This window comes from Phragmites australis, chromosome 8 (genome assembly GCF_958298935.1).
Source record: "Phragmites australis chromosome 8, lpPhrAust1.1, whole genome shotgun sequence".
Taxonomy (NCBI): Eukaryota; Viridiplantae; Streptophyta; class Magnoliopsida; order Poales; family Poaceae; genus Phragmites; species Phragmites australis.
In genome coordinates, this window is record NC_084928.1 from 35,687,648 (window position 1) to 35,704,922 (window position 17,275).

At 41.7% G+C, this 17,275-nt stretch overlaps 2 protein-coding genes and 1 pseudogene across 2 annotated transcripts; 2 read left to right on the forward strand and 1 right to left on the reverse strand.

Annotated features, from left to right (window-relative positions):
- Nucleotides 1-548: 548 nt before the first annotated feature.
- LOC133927291 (endoplasmic reticulum oxidoreductin-1-like) lies at nucleotides 549-6,491 on the forward strand (annotated as a pseudogene).
- Nucleotides 6,492-7,301: 810 nt separating this feature from the next.
- On the forward strand, nucleotides 7,302-11,180 carry LOC133927292 (uncharacterized protein At2g39910-like). Its single transcript, XM_062373687.1, has 7 exons — nucleotides 7,302-7,917; nucleotides 8,146-8,232; nucleotides 8,563-8,753; nucleotides 9,491-9,686; nucleotides 9,865-9,929; nucleotides 10,033-10,134; nucleotides 10,913-11,180. The coding sequence occupies exons 1-7, from the start codon at nucleotides 7,420-7,422 to the stop codon at nucleotides 11,028-11,030; spliced, it is 1,257 nt and encodes a 418-aa protein (XP_062229671.1). The 5' UTR covers nucleotides 7,302-7,419; the 3' UTR covers nucleotides 11,031-11,180.
- Nucleotides 11,181-11,711: 531 nt separating this feature from the next.
- LOC133927792 (GDSL esterase/lipase At1g28650-like) lies at nucleotides 11,712-15,721 on the reverse strand. Its single transcript, XM_062374183.1, has 7 exons — nucleotides 15,509-15,721; nucleotides 14,429-14,642; nucleotides 14,184-14,237; nucleotides 13,484-13,696; nucleotides 13,193-13,341; nucleotides 12,303-12,552; nucleotides 11,712-12,076 (listed from the first exon to the last, which is right to left on the reverse strand). Exons 1-7 carry the CDS (start codon nucleotides 15,719-15,721, stop codon nucleotides 11,829-11,831), a joined length of 1,341 nt encoding a protein of 446 aa, XP_062230167.1. The 3' UTR covers nucleotides 11,712-11,828.
- Nucleotides 15,722-17,275: the final 1,554 nt, after the last annotated feature.

The window sequence follows — 17,275 nt, forward strand, 5'->3', positions numbered from 1 at the left end:
CGGTACAATATTTTTCACTATATTTAAGAATATGAATTATCTTATTCTGAACGGGATAATATGATTTAACAAACCAAACAACATAGCATGCTCAGATCCCACACCAACTTATACATATATATTCATTCAAGTAACCAAACACATTTAGACTGTCAATAGTATAAGCCGCAAACACGCACGTATCCCTATTCACACATCTTTTGTCGCTCAACATCTCCCACAAATTGCTCCAGCAGTAGTTGTATCGAGCGACACAATGATACGAGAAGGAGATCAACGTCGGCAAATTTACAGCCAGCGAGCGGAGGTCGTATTACGTGTGACGAAGTGACTGTGGATGACGGTAGGTCTAAAGAGAGATAAAAAATAATAAAAGTAGAAAATAAAGTAGCTGTTAGAGGTAGAAAAAATATGTTATAATAATATTAAATTATACTATAATAGTATTATAAATGATAAATTTTTAAAGTTTATGTAAGAGATCCAATTGCTTTTCTATAACTTCTTTTTGTTGCAACTGTCGTCGCACCGGTCCCTGTCCGCCGTCCTGGCCTCCTGGGCTCGCGCGCGCATCGCTTATCGCCCGTTGCCGCCTTGCCGGAGCTCCCAGTTGGGGTCGGGCGTAGCCGCGTCGGCCCGTCCGGCCGTCCTCCTGGACTCCTCGTCCTGGGCAGGCTGGGCTCCTGGTCCTGGCCATCCACACCGTCCGCCGCGCCGGCCGCGGTCCGCGAGGAGAGACCGAGGCGGTCCTCGCCGGCGCCTTGCTGCCGCCTGCCCGTGAGCCCGTGAAAGCCGTGACCACTGGCTATTGAGAAACTGACTACTGAAATGTACGCTTCTTTTCTTCAGATCCTTGAAACTTTCCTATCCGTTTCGATCCGAGTTCGGTCGGATTCTAGACGCGGGCTGTTCACCGTTCATCCCAGGCCATTTGATTTCCCTTGCCCGCTTCATTTGTTAAGAATGACTCCTTCATTAGAACTGGAGGTTACTACTGCTAGGACGATTGTGTTTGATACCTGAACGACTTTCCAAAGATATGCCTTTGGGTATAGTTCTTGATTCAAATTCCATCCGTTACTGAATTAGGCTAGCAGAACTATATGGCGACACAAAAGACCTACATTTGGATTGTAGCTTCTATAGAAAACTCAGGCGGAGATGTTCATTACAGGAGGGATTAGGGAGACAGTTTTTATTCATTCTTCTTGCTTGATAGTAATCCTTATATAAAGGTAACTCAAATCTGAGGTAGCTTGGTCCCAGTTGTGACTAATCTTTTTGATCAACCTGCAGACAGGTCACAGGAGGAGTATGAGAAGTCAGCAGCTGGAAGAGCAGTGAAAGCACAGATGAAAGCTAGGAAGGAATCCAAGACATCAAACCAAGGAGAGCCAGTTCTTAAGGTACCACTGTTCCCACTAATTAGGTTGCAAAACTACCCTTTCTTTGCTGAGAGTATTTATCTTGCAATCTCTTGATTGGTGCAGTGGCAGATGGGATCATGAAACTTCATTTGTGTTGATTTGCATCCCTGAGCATGTAAGTATGCACAATCATACTCAAGTGCTTCCATTTCCTTCCCGTGATGTGGTCTCTAGTATTTTGCGTAAACTTAAATCACTCTTAGTAAAAAATCACACTGCTTGACAGCCATTGTGTATCTAAAATTCTAAGCAAGTGATTTCACTGACATTTCACTGCTTAAATGGAGTATTAAAAAAGTACTGCGAAAATTCAAGATATAAATTGAACATGATGAAGTCATGAAGATTTATTAGCATGCTTCTCTTGTCTTGATCCAAAGAATTCTTTCTCCAAGTTTGATGTCAACCGGCTTGCTTGACTTGCTGAAATTTATGACGCAGGTTTCTCAGATCATGATCATGCAATAATAAGTGATCAACTTCTTTCGAAATTTTAATATTTGATTGCTCTAAAAGTTCACCTAGGCTGTCCGAAAATCCTGGCTCCGCCACTGTACATGTCATGACTTAAGGAGAGCAGTAGGCATTGTTTCCTGGCATTTGGCATTGTGAAATCACCGATCATAGTAGTCAAGTTATATTATCATCGTGATTTCAATTGTACCGTCAAGTCTGACTACATTGTCTGTTCATTGTATCCCTTGTTTCACTAATGTGACCTGCTAAGTAGCTGATGGTTCAGTCGTTTGTTGTGAAGAAAAAAATATATATCTGCACACTTGCGTTTTGCCGGAAAAAAGAGACTGCCTTTAGGTGGCGTTTGGATAGCCGGGATAGGGATATGACATGGGATATAAAGAGGTGGGTTTAGGTTAGAGATATGACCACTCCAGTCTATTTCTCTTGTTTGGTCTGCATTGGGTTTAGGTCTGGGATACAGATTTTTATGACAAAAATGCCCCTCACGAAATGTATATGAGAAAGCATCTGTTTGGCCAACTCTGTTTGCTGGATTTTGTTTTCTTTACCTATCTTCAATTCATATGAGAAAGCATCTGTTTGTATGATTGTTCTGTTTATCAATTCCCTCACTGTACATATGATGCATTCTTATCTGATATGAATGATTGTGACGTAGCAATTACAATTGCGAATCCGAAAGGATTTGGTTTACTCCCGTCATATTATCTTTCAGTGCTTTTGTTGACCATTATACCAACACCGTTAAATTCCAATGCCGCTGTCTCTGCTTCCAGAGTTCAGACCGCCATTAGAACACGGGGGTGAGAATTTCTTCGAATCCTTTCAGATCTCGCTTCTGGAAGCTTCTGCGCTATGACTTCGGAACGCACTACCGCGGCGAACGGCGCCGCGGCCGGCGCTGCCGGTGGGGGCAAGCGGTCGCCGCGGCGGGGTTGGTGGTGGTATGCGGCCGCGGGGGCCCTCCTCGTGGCGCTCCTCGCCATGGCCGTGAGCTCCCGCAGCTTTCCGGGCATCCCCTCGTCCTTCTCCTCGCGAGGCTGCGGCTGCCCCGTAAGAACCTCTCCGTTGGTTTTGTGATTTGGTTGGCTGGTTTGGTTTGGTTCGTGTGTGTGTGTGGGATCTGATTTGGTTGATGATAATGTTGTTCTGGGGTGGTGGCGTGGTGCGTTCCAGGCTGTGAGGAAGTACACGGGTATGGTGGAGGACTGCTGCTGCGACTACGAGACGGTGGATGCCATCAACGAGGAGGTCCTGCACCCGATCCCGCAGGACCTCGTCAAGTTGCCCTTCTTCACGTACTTCAAGATGAGGACTTTATGTGGGTTTTTTTTTTCATGGTTTGGTGTGTGATTTTGGATATGTTAGCTACATGCGATTCTACCAAAATTCTCACATTGAAAATAAAATTATAAAATAATGGTTCATCAGTTCTAAGTCATGTGTTCCTCCTTGTCTTTTGTAAGGTTAAATTGTGGTGTGACTGCTCTTTTTGGCTTGATGGTGGAATGTGCCGGCTTAGAGACTGTATTTTCTGTGAGTGCCCAGAGAATGAGTTCCCTGAGGCATTCAAGAAGCCTTACAATGGACTTTCTCCAGATAATATGATATGTGAAGAAGGAAAACCACAGGCTGCCGTTGATAAAACCCTTGACAGCAAGGTTTTCAAAGGATGGTTTGAAACCGACAATCCATGGACATATGATGACGAGACTGATAATAGTAATTTATTTTTCTGCCTTCATTTAGTATATCACACACTAAATGACTTATTATCATCAATGATGATTATCAACTTTTGTACCCATTTCAGATGAAATGACTTATGTGAATCTTCAGCTGAATCCTGAACAATACACTGGTTATACTGGTGATTCAGCCAGAACGATATAGGACTCTATTTACAAGGAAAATTGTCCAAAATGTACGCATATGTGCTCTTTGATTTGTTTTTACATGCTCATTCTTATGCTTTATTTATATTGCTTCAATTGACTATATCAAATGTTGACTATTAATTTGCAAGCTAGCTGCTTATTTTGTTTCATGGTCACTCCTTTTTTTCATTTTTTATTGTGTTAATGACTTGTACTGTATCTTGTTTATTGTTTGGTTTCCTGCCATTGTTTATACATACAATCTTGTGAGTACACGGCATATCAAATGAATTGGTGATCTGCTCATCGGTTGAATCCTTTTTGGAGATATAAGTCAATTGTAGCCTTGTAGGTAGCTTGTCTTCTAAATTAATCCACTATGTGTAGCTTACATTGTTCAATCTGTTCTTCTGTGGTATCATGTAGTGCTATAGTTGCACGTCCATGGCATTAGATGTCCTACATGATAGATGGCCCTATCCAGCGCTTTATTCCTGCGTCAGTAAATTATTTTGACACAGGTTTTCCAAATTGCCTTGTTCTCCTCAGATCCTTCAGAAGAACTGTGCCACAAGAAGAAGGCATTGTACAAGCTTATTTCAGGGTTGCACTCGTCAATTTCAGTGCATATGGCTTATGATTATCTTCTTGATGAATCTACTGGCTTGGTATTTGCCCAGTATTGCACACCTCAGTTTGTTGTTTATTGGACCAAGTTTCATAATTGTTTTGACAACTTCTGATGTAAATGACCACAGTGGGACACAATCTTCCTTTGTTGTATGACCGTGTTCTGAAGTACCCAAAGCGTGTCCAAAATCTGTACTTCACCTACCTGTTTGTTCTTCGGGCAGTGACAAAGGTCCCCATTTCTTCCTTATTTAATACTTGATTTTTTGGTTTGCTTTATACTACTGTGGAAGATTAAATTAAAATGTTGCTTTTGTTGCAAGCTTGTAGCAGATAACGATTTGGTATCTTTCAGGCAGCAGATTATCTTGAGCAGGCTGAGTACAATACTGGCAATCCTGAAGATGACTTGAAAACAGAATCTCTTGTGAAGCAGTTGCTTTACAATCCCAAGTTAAGATCTGCATGTCCATTGCCTTCTGATGAAGCGAAACTCTGGCAAGGCGAAAATGGTCCGGAGCTAATGGAAGAGATTCAGAAACAATTTAGAAATATTAGGTTTGTGACATATTTCTTGTGTTTTCAATTTGTAATATTCATATTCGAGACTTGAATCCTCATCACTGCAATGTTCTTTTCTTAGTGCAATTATGGACTGCGTTGGATGCGAGAAGTGCCGATTATGGGGAAGCTCCAAGGTCTTGGAACTGCATTGAAAATTCTTTTCTCCGTTGATGGAGAGAACTATTTGAATCAGCCAGTATGTAGTTCATTACTCATATACCCATTACCACTTTTGCAACATAATGTTATGCGAGGTAGATGCTGTGCATTTTGTAGGTCTTTGCTCAAATAATTGCCCATTTTGATATATTGTCTTCATAAGTTTGTAGCCCTTAACTCTTTGCCTTGTTGGTCGCTTACAAGACCTCTAGAACTTTGGGACGTCTTCAACAATTAGGAATGCACAGTGACTTATTTATTCTATGCTAAATCACTACTAAAGCCAACTTATGCAAGCTATCTTTCAACATGAGAGCAACCAAATTATGTACCTTGTATTAAGGAAAACAGTGCTTTGTTTCTAAAACTACTATTTATCTACCTTTTTAAACTTATTTTATATGTCCACATAGGTTCTTTGTCTAACGATGTTTTTTCTTGGTAATTGTTCAGTTGCAGCTGCAGCGAAATGAGGTCATTGCATTGTTCAATCTTCTGAATAGGCTGTCAGAATCTGTCAAGTTTGTACATGAAAAAGGATCATCAATTGAAGAAGTCATTGAACAGATTCCTTCAACTGTTCAGAAGGGTGCTTCCGAGCCAAATCTTAAACTGGTAGTGTTTTCTTGCTCCTCAGTAGTGCAATTTTGTTTGACATTCATGCCTTGTAAACTTGAATTATCCAATGCTCCTGCAGGGCTTCCTCTGAGGTGTAACTTTGTAGGGACAATTCCTTATTTGCCACTGAAATTTTTGCCGTTTCCTTATTTGCCACCGATGTCTCAATGACAAGTGGGCCTATGCAATTTGGAGGTGGTTTAACGTAAACCTAAACACTAGGGAGTATTTGCTACCACTTTGCCCACGTCGTTCCTAGCCGCCTGTATTTGATCCAACGGTTCAAAGTCTTCCCAGATCGTGATTAATCAATTATGGAGCGTGTTTGAACGCTTAAACACTAGGGTCACTTTTGATTTACAATTCTGTACGCAAGATTCAACCGAGCATCTAGTCTGGTACATGAAATGAAACCTCCTGTTATTTCTGAAACAAATAAACATTTTCTGATACATGTACATCACAGAAGTGTCTAGCTACCTGAACCTTCCAATTCAAGTTCTCTGCTCTGAGTTGTGACGATTACTACACCTGTACACCATCCCTGAACACTATCATTTCTCGTTATGCAGTCAGGACTTGGCAATGCCGCACGTAAGTCAGTCTAGGAATACAACATTCGTTGAGGTCGACGAAAAGTTTTTGCTCGTTAGCAAGTCATATGATGACAGTTATAACAAGAGTGAAAAATGTATGTGAGACAATCCTCTCTTGATCATGGCAAATGCGAATGCGGCGAGATCCTTAGGCCATCGCTAACATGTTTGGTTTTCAGTGCTACAGTACCCCGCAAAATACTATACCATTCGAATTTGCTCTTCAGTGATACCGTATCCAGTGCTACAGTATTAAGTAAAGAGAATCAGATACTCTAAAATTACTGAAACATGGTAGCAACCGTAATACTGTTTATAGAAATTGATTGTGAGTCCGGAGGGAGGAGAAGAGTAATAGAAGTTAGGAAATAGGATAGCTGTTGTAGATCGAAAAAAAAAAGAGTACGATAATAATGTAAGAGGATGCTATAATAGTGTTATAGGGATAAATTTTTAGAGTATCTGTTGAAGATGACTTTATTAACGAAGGAGTTACGCTATACATGGAAAATTCAAATGGGCGAAAAAGTTTTTGTATGCCTTGTATAGGCTGCAACAAAGCCGACTATGAAGCTTCTTCCAGCATGTACATGTTAATCTCCCGGTATAGAGCATGTACAACAAATAAGGAATTGCCCCCACTAATAACCGCGATCCAATTTTTGTTACTTTGAACCACCTGGAGCCCAGATCTGGGACGAGCAGCACGACATGTGGAGTTTTACAAAATGATCCTACATCGACAAGGCCAGTTAGGGCTCTACATCGAAACGACACGAGTTTTTTTCGAAAACTACTTTTTAAAAGTTGATGTAAAAAAATTACTTATAAAAAATTGTTTTTAATTAGCTTTGGATAAAATATATAATACATGTAATATCTTTTAAATATCATTTTTCAGAAGTAAAAAACTCTTCCAAACCAGCTTCTATCTTTTTAATAATAGTAACACCTTTTACTTCTAAATAATAGCAACAGACAGCGGCGGCGACCGGCGACGAGGTGTAAATAGAACCCCATTTTGCCGCGCCGAGCGCGTAGGCAGGCGCTCGAACCTTCCAGTCCGCCATGCCCCACGCAGCCGCCGCCGCGAGGCTTACCCGCGACGCTCTCCTCGGCATCGCCTCGCCGCTCCGCGACTCCCTTGCAGCGGCGCCATACGAGCCCCCCGCGGGCTCATCCGCCTGCATCAAGTCCCTCCTTGCCTCCCTCCTCCCTTACCCTACACAGCCCCAGCCCCAGCCCCCGGCGGGTAAGGAGACCGCCGACCTCCTCCTCTTCTGTGCCGCCGTCCTTTCCGCCTCCCCGGAGTCCCCCGCGCTGCACTGGGTCCCGGCAGGCCTCTCGGGGGCGGCCGCCGCCGCGACGGAGGAGATGGCGGCGGCGGGCGGGTGGGGCGGCGTCGGGGAGATGGCGGTGGCGATGGTACCGGAGGTGGTGCCGCCTCTCAAGGCCGTGGTGAAGGGGACGTGCGTTGACGCTGACAACGACGAGATTGGCGTTGTGAAGCCGCCCAAGGAGCACGCCGTGGTTGCCGCGCACCAGTTCCGGTGGCTGGTGTCTCAGGTTTGTGCTCCGTGAAGGGTACTTAAGCATCATTGTTGTTGCCAATTGATGTGTTATAAGACTTATAGAAAGCTTATGTTATGAAAATTTCGTACTCGGCTATGAAAATGTTTTGCACAGGGAACTTGTAGTACTAATATCAGCAGCAGCTGAACTGTATTAGTAAGTTAAGCAGTAATATTGCGGCATTAGAGATCTTTACTTCAGTTTATATCTATTGTTTTTCAGGTTAGTTACCCCAAGCTTGGGGATTTGTGTTGGTTAGTCATTCCGTGTGCTCTGACAACCTTGGATCATTGGTCACCAGAAGTTAAGGTATGGACACTGTTCATTGTTTGGTTTCTCTACCGAGGAATGAGGATAACAGTAGTATAGACCGTATATTAGTAGCGACTCTGTCTTAGTAGCATTTACTTAAATTTTGGTTGCTAATTACAGTCCACCCTACTGTTTTAATAAAAAATTGCCAAAACCAAGAGATCTTACTAATGTGACATTGTTTTAGAACCTGCTGTAAAAGATTTCTATGCCTTGGTTTCACTAATCAAAATTGGGGCCTCATCCCCGTATCTAAAAAAAATCGCAGTTCACCCTATGGTTCTGTTAATGGGCATTTTGAGTGACATTGTTCCATTTAACTGACAGGAACAGGGAATGGTTAGCTTCATGCACATAGCGAAGAACGTGAAAGTAACAGAATTAAGTTTGTATGAAGATGCCATACTTGATGCATGCTGCCATAACATTCCTGCCGATGATGAGTTATGGTATCATGTTCTTGAGGTATCTGTGCTGTTGTTGACTTGCACCCAGCGAAGTAATCCCCGTAGCCCTTGGTACAATCTCTTTCTATTTCTAAACCTTTTCTCGTTATTCTCAGTTGTGATCATGTCTGTTCTTTCTAGCTCCACAAACTCTGAACAAATAAACCCTATCCTGCTATGAGTTTATACTGAACTATGGATATTCAGAAGTGTAGAAGACATATATGATTTTTAGTACTCACTTATCTTACAGTTTGTGAAGAACAGTGCAGTATGGTATCCCTTTTTTAATTCTGCACCCAAAGGAGAAATAGAATTGAGGTAGATGACTGCGGAAGAAATGTTTTCCTTTTTCAGTGAAATTTAAATGAGGCACTGCTACTTCCATTATAGCTTGTGGGATAAGCATTTACGAATGAAATGGTTTAGGACTGAAAACTTTAACTTATTCATGGAAGGTGCAACATTTTTTTTCCTCGAAAAGGTGGAGATACAATATTTTTTGTTCTACTTATATTGAGATACAGAATCATCGGTAAAGAATCTAAAATACAATGTTAGTGGATACTGTGGAGAAGACAAAGTAGTAAAAAAAGAGATACTAAAGTTTGCTTAGATGGATATTGAATTTAAGCTGCTGAGCTCACTGCTAGTTGATTTTGCATGTTAATATGAGTTCTATACTTGCATTGTATAATTGCAAATCCTGGCTCGTCTGTAGTATAAACATCTATTAACTATCTTATATTTTTTTTATAAACATCTCTTTTTTTTTTTTCATTCAACTTCATCTTTTTAATTGGTTCCAGGTATGATCGAATGCTCAGTGAGATGTTGGGCCACCTAGAACGGCAGCCATTAAATAAAGAACGTCGCATTGCATGGCTAACCCTTATTGGGCCAGTTTTTAATGCTATGGGCCTCTTCCTATTGGCACATTTCCGTCGCCTTTTCTCACTCTTTTTTCAATGGATGCATACTGATGATGATAAAACAGTTCTTCTGGTAATGAAAAATTTCCTGATTATGCGCAATATAATTTATTAGCAATTAAAGATATGACTATGATAAATCTTCAGAATCTGTTCCTGTCAGATAGTCTTACTAAGTTTAACAGGATATGGAATTTGTTGATCCTAGTTAATTGTGGAATTTTGATATTTTAACCATTTATTGTTTTCAGGTTTTGGAGCAAATCCATGCCATTATCAAGCTTACCTGGATCAGGAAATCGCCTTATACTTCAAGGTAATAGAAGTTGGTATCATCTTCTTACCTATCATGTTCTGCTTTCTGTGCTAGCTATGCCTTAACTAACGAGTGAATTCCAATTCATTTCCTTTGATTTTAGGCTGGTGGACGAGCTTGTTCTTTTATATAAAGAGTCAGCGACAAGAAGCATCCGTGAGGTCATGCGAAATCATATCCTAGAAATGCTTGTACTGCTTCAGAAGTAAGAAACTCTCCTTCACTAGCAGTTCTAGTTTTCACATCACATGCACAGTAGCACATTAAGAGCTATTAAGTGGCAATCAGACTCGTCCTTCAAAATTCATTTGGTTTAGACTAATTCATTATGTCCGTGCCTTCCATCTTGCTGATTGCTATTCTACTCCTAGGTGTTCCTTGCTTGCAGAGTTGATAATGTTCTTCATTTTAGTTGACCCATTTGAAATCAGTGTTCGAGATCGACTTATGATACTTTGCGCTAGCTTCTAGCTTACCTGTGGAAGATAATTTATCCACCTCAACATTGGGATTAATTAGAATGGTACTTGCTGCAGGGGCTAAATTGTTTCATGTTAAACCTTTTGTTACATTTTTAGGGATGGGTCTAAGTACATATTTATTTTCATTATCTTCATAGACAGCTGATATTTGATGGTTGTCTCTAATCATTTTGAGCTCCCACCCCCTTTTCTCGTGAGGACGAGAGTACAGTGCAGTGTGCACACAGGCCAAGTGAGTTTCTGACAAGGAAGTAACCGCTTGCCTTATATTAGTTCGTGCCACTTGGAGCAAAGGAAAGGTTGCTATAGGTTTTCAGTATCCACTACTTAACATACCACATTTAAGCTCAAGCATGAAAAGGCGAGCTCATATCAGGCAGTGCTCCAGTCGGTGGAGCTACCATCAAAATGTTAACATGCAATTTTCTGTGCTTGTTGCTGCATTCAACCATTTCTCCCTTGGAGACCTCTGTTTCTTATTGTAAAGGTGTACTGATGCAGATGCAAGGGACAGCAGTTTGAGGAAGCTTGGAAGAAGCATGAACTTGACCCAGACTTAACAATGCTGCTGTCTTGTTTCAATCAGCTTTGTATAAAAAGTAGTTCTCCAGGATGTTGAGTTTAACGTGGTATTCTCAGTGTAAATAGTTCATCATTGCCTGTTCTGCCATTCTGGTCTACAGAACGAAATCAGACTATTGTTGTGGCAATTCTCATTCAAAATTTCGAACTATCTTTAGGGGCAGCTGGGCAAGTATGATCAACATTCTTCCTTGCGGGTGACTTTTCTGGTTGATTCTGCTACGCATGTTTGTACTCTGTGTTAATCCTAGAAGAAATCAAGGTGTCACCTCACCTTCATTTAGACGCTTTTACAATCTCTATAGTTCCTGTGTCACATTTTCTTTTTACTCTTCTCTTATCTAATATAAACTCTTAAAATTTAAATAATTTACTTATTTTTCTATCCATTCTTGTTCTATAGCTTCCTTACTTTATGTCAGCTATGGATATGAGATATATTTTATTAATATAAATAAATAAAGAAATTATGAGAGAAATTAGTAGATATTTTTTTTTGTTTTTTTTATTTAAAATCAAAGTAAAATATCGTTTTCGATGTATTCATTCGGCAGTGCGAGTTTATGCTTAATACTACTGTATCTAATATTTATATTTATATTGCAAGGTTACGTTCACTTAGCTAGAACTAAAAGCTGCAGCGTGTATATCGCTCACAGTTTTGATACATTATTACACGCGTACATAGCATACACGGATACAGCTGACATTTGCTCCAGGTGCTACTACTACCGCGGCAGACGAAACCCATCGAAGCCTTGAAAAAATAGCCGAGAAGTTTCCAAATGACGCCATGCATGGCCTGCGATCATCTTTCTATTCTATGATTCTCCATCTATGCTTGGCCATTTCTCTCCTGGAAATTCAGTATCTGCGGCTCCAGGTACTTCCCACGGTAGATGAGCCTGGACATGGCCCTGTACGCCGCCTGCGTCATGTGTATCCCGTCCCAGCTCACGTACGCCGACGGCTCTGCGCACGCCGTCGCCCCCCCGGCGCCGCACATCCTCCGCCAGTCGAAGTTGTATTCGCCGCCGCCGCCCGCCCCGCAGCACGCCTTGCGCGTGCTCGCCGCGTCGAAACCTGAAGAAACACACACCACCACCCATACGCATCGAACAACGCTGCACGCATCTGCCTGCCGTTTCTGGCGCGCATGCATGTATTTTTGCCATTCGCTTATTTACAATTCGAACCTACAGTTACTGATTCAAATGATCTAATATTTTATTGGCATAAGTAGTATCATAATTAAAGTATCAATCTTTTCGATGGCAAATCATCAATTTATTTGTGTGTGCGTGCCTACCGAGCGACGAGGCGTTGCTGAGGAGGGCGAGGAACGAGTTGAAGTAGTCGGCGTAGGCGATTGACGCGTCCGGGTAGGATGGCCGCGAGTTGTGCATGGCGGCGAAAAGGTTCAACTCCCGGACGCAGCCCATGGAGTCGTAGTCCGACGGCTCCGACGAGCCGGCCCTCATGGTCAGGTAGCCCGGCACGCAGCCGATGGGGAAGTTGCCCGGGACGATGACTCCGTTGGCGCCCATGTCAAGCACTTCCTGCAGTTAGGTCATTTTCAATAAATACTCTAAAAATTTATCTTCTATAACATTATTACAGCATTCTCTAATATTATTAGAGCATTCTCTAATATTATTACAGCATCTCCTATTTTTTCATCTCCAGCAATTACTATATTTTCTACCTTTTATTACTCTCTTTCTCACTTCAAACCCACAGCATAACCTCTGTAAACAGTATTGCCGGATGCGGCTTCCCTCCGCAAATTTGCCGCCAGGTACCACCGATCGGCTTCATTGTACCGCCGTTGCCGATTCTGCTAGAGACGTTTGACGAACGCTACTCGATCGGGAAAAGTGCTACAGTAGCTCCGGCACAGTATTTTACTGGAGCTGCCCTTACGATATCCACCATATCGTTATTGTTGTATGAAATTGTAATGAGACAGTAGTTTGTAGAGAGAATTCGAGAGAATTGTTCTTTCATTCATTGATCCTTGATGCATATATACAAGGTAAACGGGTGCCTGTCCGTTGGGCATAACCGACCATAGGCGGTTTTTGATCGTTCTATTGAGTCATAACAGTTATCATACCCTAGTTTATTTTCATGGCAGCCATCTCCATTGTAGCAATGTCACAAGTCCATTAGGTGTATCAATGTGTCATGTTTGTTTACCTTGGCGGCGTCTATGATGGTTCGGACAACCTCTGGGATCAGTTTCTCCACCTCGTTCACAGCCTTGTTCCCGAAGAAGGCGTAGTTGTAGTCGTTCCCTGCAATCTCACCGATCAGAACCAGAGAATTTTGAAGCCTCCTGCGTATCTCTGCAATCACACAATTTTTTCTTTTTTGACATTTTCATTCGTGGAACTTGCAGATCTCCACTTGTTTAACAGCAACGTGTGACGCATTTGTCAGTTCCACGAAGGTTGACAACTGAAAGAACAGGGAAGAGGAATCTCATGCCTTCATCAGTGCCGAAGCTGGACTTCATGAAGTCCTTGAACCACCGCAGCTGCAGCTTAAGGGAGTTGGCGGCGAAAGGCATGGGGAAGCCCCGGCTGAACTGGACGGCAGGGTCCGTCGCGGTGGCTCCGGCGACGGCGAAGTTTACGCCGTGATCAAAGCTCTTGTTCTTGCCCAGGTAACGGTTCAGAAACGGAAGACCCAGGTCCTGAGCTGCTTACGAAATTGTCAGACAATATTTAGAACACGTCTACGAAATTGTCAGAGAATATTTAGAACACGTCTACACAGAACGAAAGGCTAATGTCAGAGACACGCCTACTGCTTAACTTTGTGATTCAGAAAATATTTAGAACAGGGATCAGAGACATTGTTGCTTACGAAATGTCTGTACCGTGTAGTAAAAATACATGACGTTTTTTATTTTATTTTTTTACTGTTTTTAATGTGCAACTTTGACCCTTATTTTTTTATTAGAATATAGTAATAATATCCAATAAAAAATATAATATTATGAAAGTATATGTAAAGACAAAACTACATCCATGATTTTTATATTTCAAAACTAAATATTTTAAAACTATTGACTGTTAATGTTTTAAAAGTTTAATTGGATCTTAATCACAACGATAAGTATTTATGATCGGAAGGAGTATATCAAAGTTCTCAAACTAGACTTCACTTTGTTCAGTAAGCACACCTAGGAAGTCGATCATAAGGAGCCCATCAGAGTACCGTCCAGTTGAGGGAAGTAAATTTTATAAGGTCCGATCTCACGTATAGACTTTGCGAGGTGTCAACACGTGTACTCCATCATACTGGCACACATAAACACATGTTGTTAGGTCGAGGATGAATGACTAGATAGAGGTCATATGAGGATCTTACTCAGAAAATCTTATAAAATTTGCTTCTCCAGTTAGATGCCCCAACGTGACGCCATACGGTGCTTGATAGTCTCGAACATGCCAGGAGACGCCTCCTTGACCAGGTTCCCCGTGTCAGTGATGGAGTCACCAAGGCTATAGATCGCAGTCACGCCATTGCCATCATCGGCATCTTGCTCATGACAGCAGCAGAGGCGTAAAGCAAAGAGGGAGAGAGCCAAGAAAGCTGCAGAGGAAGCCATGCACTCTCGCACTACTTGCATGCAGTGAAGCTGAAGCAGAAACACCACTATTCAATGACTTGGAAAGAGATCGAAAGGCGAGAGTGGTGGGGTGAGGAGTTGCATGGCAACCACTGCCTTTTTATACAGAGGATAGGCAAGAAGAGGCACTTCGCCGCAGCACCACACGTTCCAGAAAGAAGCATGGATGGGTGGCGTTTTCGCCGCCCAGAAGCCACGGTCGGCCGCGCGTGTAGAATAGACTTTGTATGGTGGCAGAAGTAACATTTATCCTTTTGATCTTAATACAAAGTGAAAGTCTGCTTTAAGCATTTATTCTAAAGCAAATAATTATAGTGTGTTGAACGGTTCTTACAATCATATGTTTGATACTAGAGCTGTAATTAATATTAGTCCCAGAGGTACTGGAGATACAACCCAGTTTATGACAGTCACCAAGGTGCTCGTGCTACAACATTAGCTCATGCTACCACATTAATTATAAGAAGACACTACTACAAGCATTAGCGTGTCTAAAACCTGAGTCAGGATAGAGGCGTTGTTATTTCATCATTTGGTCTAAAGCCCGCCCCAAACTTCGACATCAAAGCCGAGGAGGAGGAATGGGTCGACCTGTTGAAGAAATGCATCTAGTGTGCGGTCACGTGGATTAAGAAATGCAGTAATCACATGGTAAGTAGTACATATAAAGTAGATACGTTCGAATATGTAAGACTAGTTTGCGAATCAAAGATGCATTATGAAACAAACATGTAAGTTACAATAGCAAAGGTAAAATCATATTGTTGTCTCCCTCACTGTCGTAGGTCGTTCCCACCATCATGGTCCCATAGCCATTACCGCTGGTTCGCCCTTACGTGGCCCCTAGAGTAGGTCAGGACGTTCGGTGGACCTACTTGCCTGATAGGCCTAATAGAGATTACATGTGTTGAGGTCTCCTCCTGGATTTGTTGCGTCAGTAGTGGAGCACTGGGCAACTCGGGCCGCATGACGACGTCGTAGTCCGGTGTGGCCCTGAAAAAGTCCCTCACAAGGTCGAATGAGGGATTTGGCCCAGGCTCAGCCTCCTGATTCGGGTATGACGACTGTGATGTTCCATTGTCGTCCATGTATAATCACTCGAGGGCTTTGTAAACAGATAAATTTATTATATACGATAAATATGCAAATGAATGTATTGGTATAAAATGCAATTTTGTACCTGAATGTGTGCACCCGCCACTTGATGTCGTACTCCCTTTTTGCTCGACTTCACAATCTTGAACTGACTTCGAAGAGACAATGATCAAAATTTCACTGCATCAATAACAACCTCCTTACTAGGGTATATAGCATCTTGAGACACCTCGTTCTCATGATATTTCCAAGGTGTCTGATGACATTCACTCACCACTAGCTTTAAAAATTTCTGATTCCTCCACTCTGCAGGAACAAGAGCATTTCGCTCCTCATCAGATGAATCCTCATCAGCAATGTCTTCCTCCAACTCTTGATCATCCCTCTTCATCTCTTCAATTATGCTAGGGATGTGCTTCCCCTCATTGGCTACACCCCTCGGTTGCATCTTCCGCACATCCCCAACGTCTTACTCATCCCCTATAGTGGCCGGGTCTGCTTCATCCACCACTGCCTGACTTATTTCTACTACTGCTTCCGCAATATTTATCTATGTTGGATCCTTTCGGTAAGCCTCAGCTAGCAGTAGAAGAGTGAGATCACGTTCACATGATATATCTACGTATTGCCTCTAAGTAGATGTCGTATTAATCTGGATGAGCTCCCTAAAGTACCCCTGAGTAACACAGCTCTCAACTTAAAGCTCATGTTGCTGGAGATCCAGTTGAAAATGGTGCATCAACTACTTGCATACGCCCACTATGGTCCTCTCATTGGCTCTACTAAGTATCTTTATGATATGCTGAAATCTAGAGAAATCTACACCGCTAGGACCATAACTAATTTGAACTTCATCATAATATATCTGAAAATATAATTTATCGGACATCCCTGAAAACATCCAAAAATATATCCAATGTTAATACCGAAAAACTATACTTCTGATTATCAAAACTCTAATAAAATTACCGACACCGATGATTACCTAACAATACGTTTAGTTCACTACAATCAATATTGCTCCTAAGCAAAGTAACTAATTTAAACTAATTAACCATCCGTCTATTTAATAAAATTTCTAATTATCTATAATTATTACTTACATCATTATTCTGTAAAATTTAGATAATTGAAACTACCGTACTCTAAATACTACTATGCATCTAATGGTTATCCTATCATGTTGAAATTGATATTTCCAATATACCACAAAAGACATCATATCCTACCTTTCTAAACCCTATGTCTCATATAATATAACTATTATTATATCGCTAAACCCTAGATCTAGTAGTGCTTTAATTACTAATAAAAATATAAGTCTGAAAAAATTATTGAAAACCAAGATTCAAAATCCGCAAATCAAAAATAGTAGGGCTTTACCGCATTGTCTCCCTCCCTCTTTCTTTTTTCTAGATTTAAATGACTATTTTGACTAATTTTTAATCTTTTTATACTGTGAGGATAGTGAAAGAGTGGGAGCGGGGGGCTAACTGCCCCTGAGAGGGCAGGTGCAGGAGCTAATCGACCCTGAGAGGGCGATAAGA

Coding starts and splice junctions, on each gene's coding strand:
- LOC133927292 (XM_062373687.1), top strand. CDS start 7,420: ATGCCCCACGCAGCCGCCGCCGCGAGGCTTACCCGCGACGCTCTCCTC. Junction 7,918..8,145: donor TCCGGTGGCTGGTGTCTCAG/GTTTGTGCTCCG, acceptor ATTGTTTTTCAG/GTTAGTTACCCCAAGCTTGG. Junction 9,687..9,864: donor ATGATAAAACAGTTCTTCTG/GTAATGAAAAAT, acceptor TATTGTTTTCAG/GTTTTGGAGCAAATCCATGC.
- LOC133927792 (XM_062374183.1), bottom strand. CDS start 15,721: ATGGACGACAATGGAACATCACAGTCGTCATACCCGAATCAGGAGGCT. Junction 13,697..14,183: donor CCTTATGATCGACTTCCTAG/GTGTGCTTACTG, acceptor TTTCGTAAGCAG/CTCAGGACCTGGGTCTTCCG. Junction 12,077..12,302: donor CAGCAACGCCTCGTCGCTCG/GTAGGCACGCAC, acceptor GTGTTTCTTCAG/GTTTCGACGCGGCGAGCACG.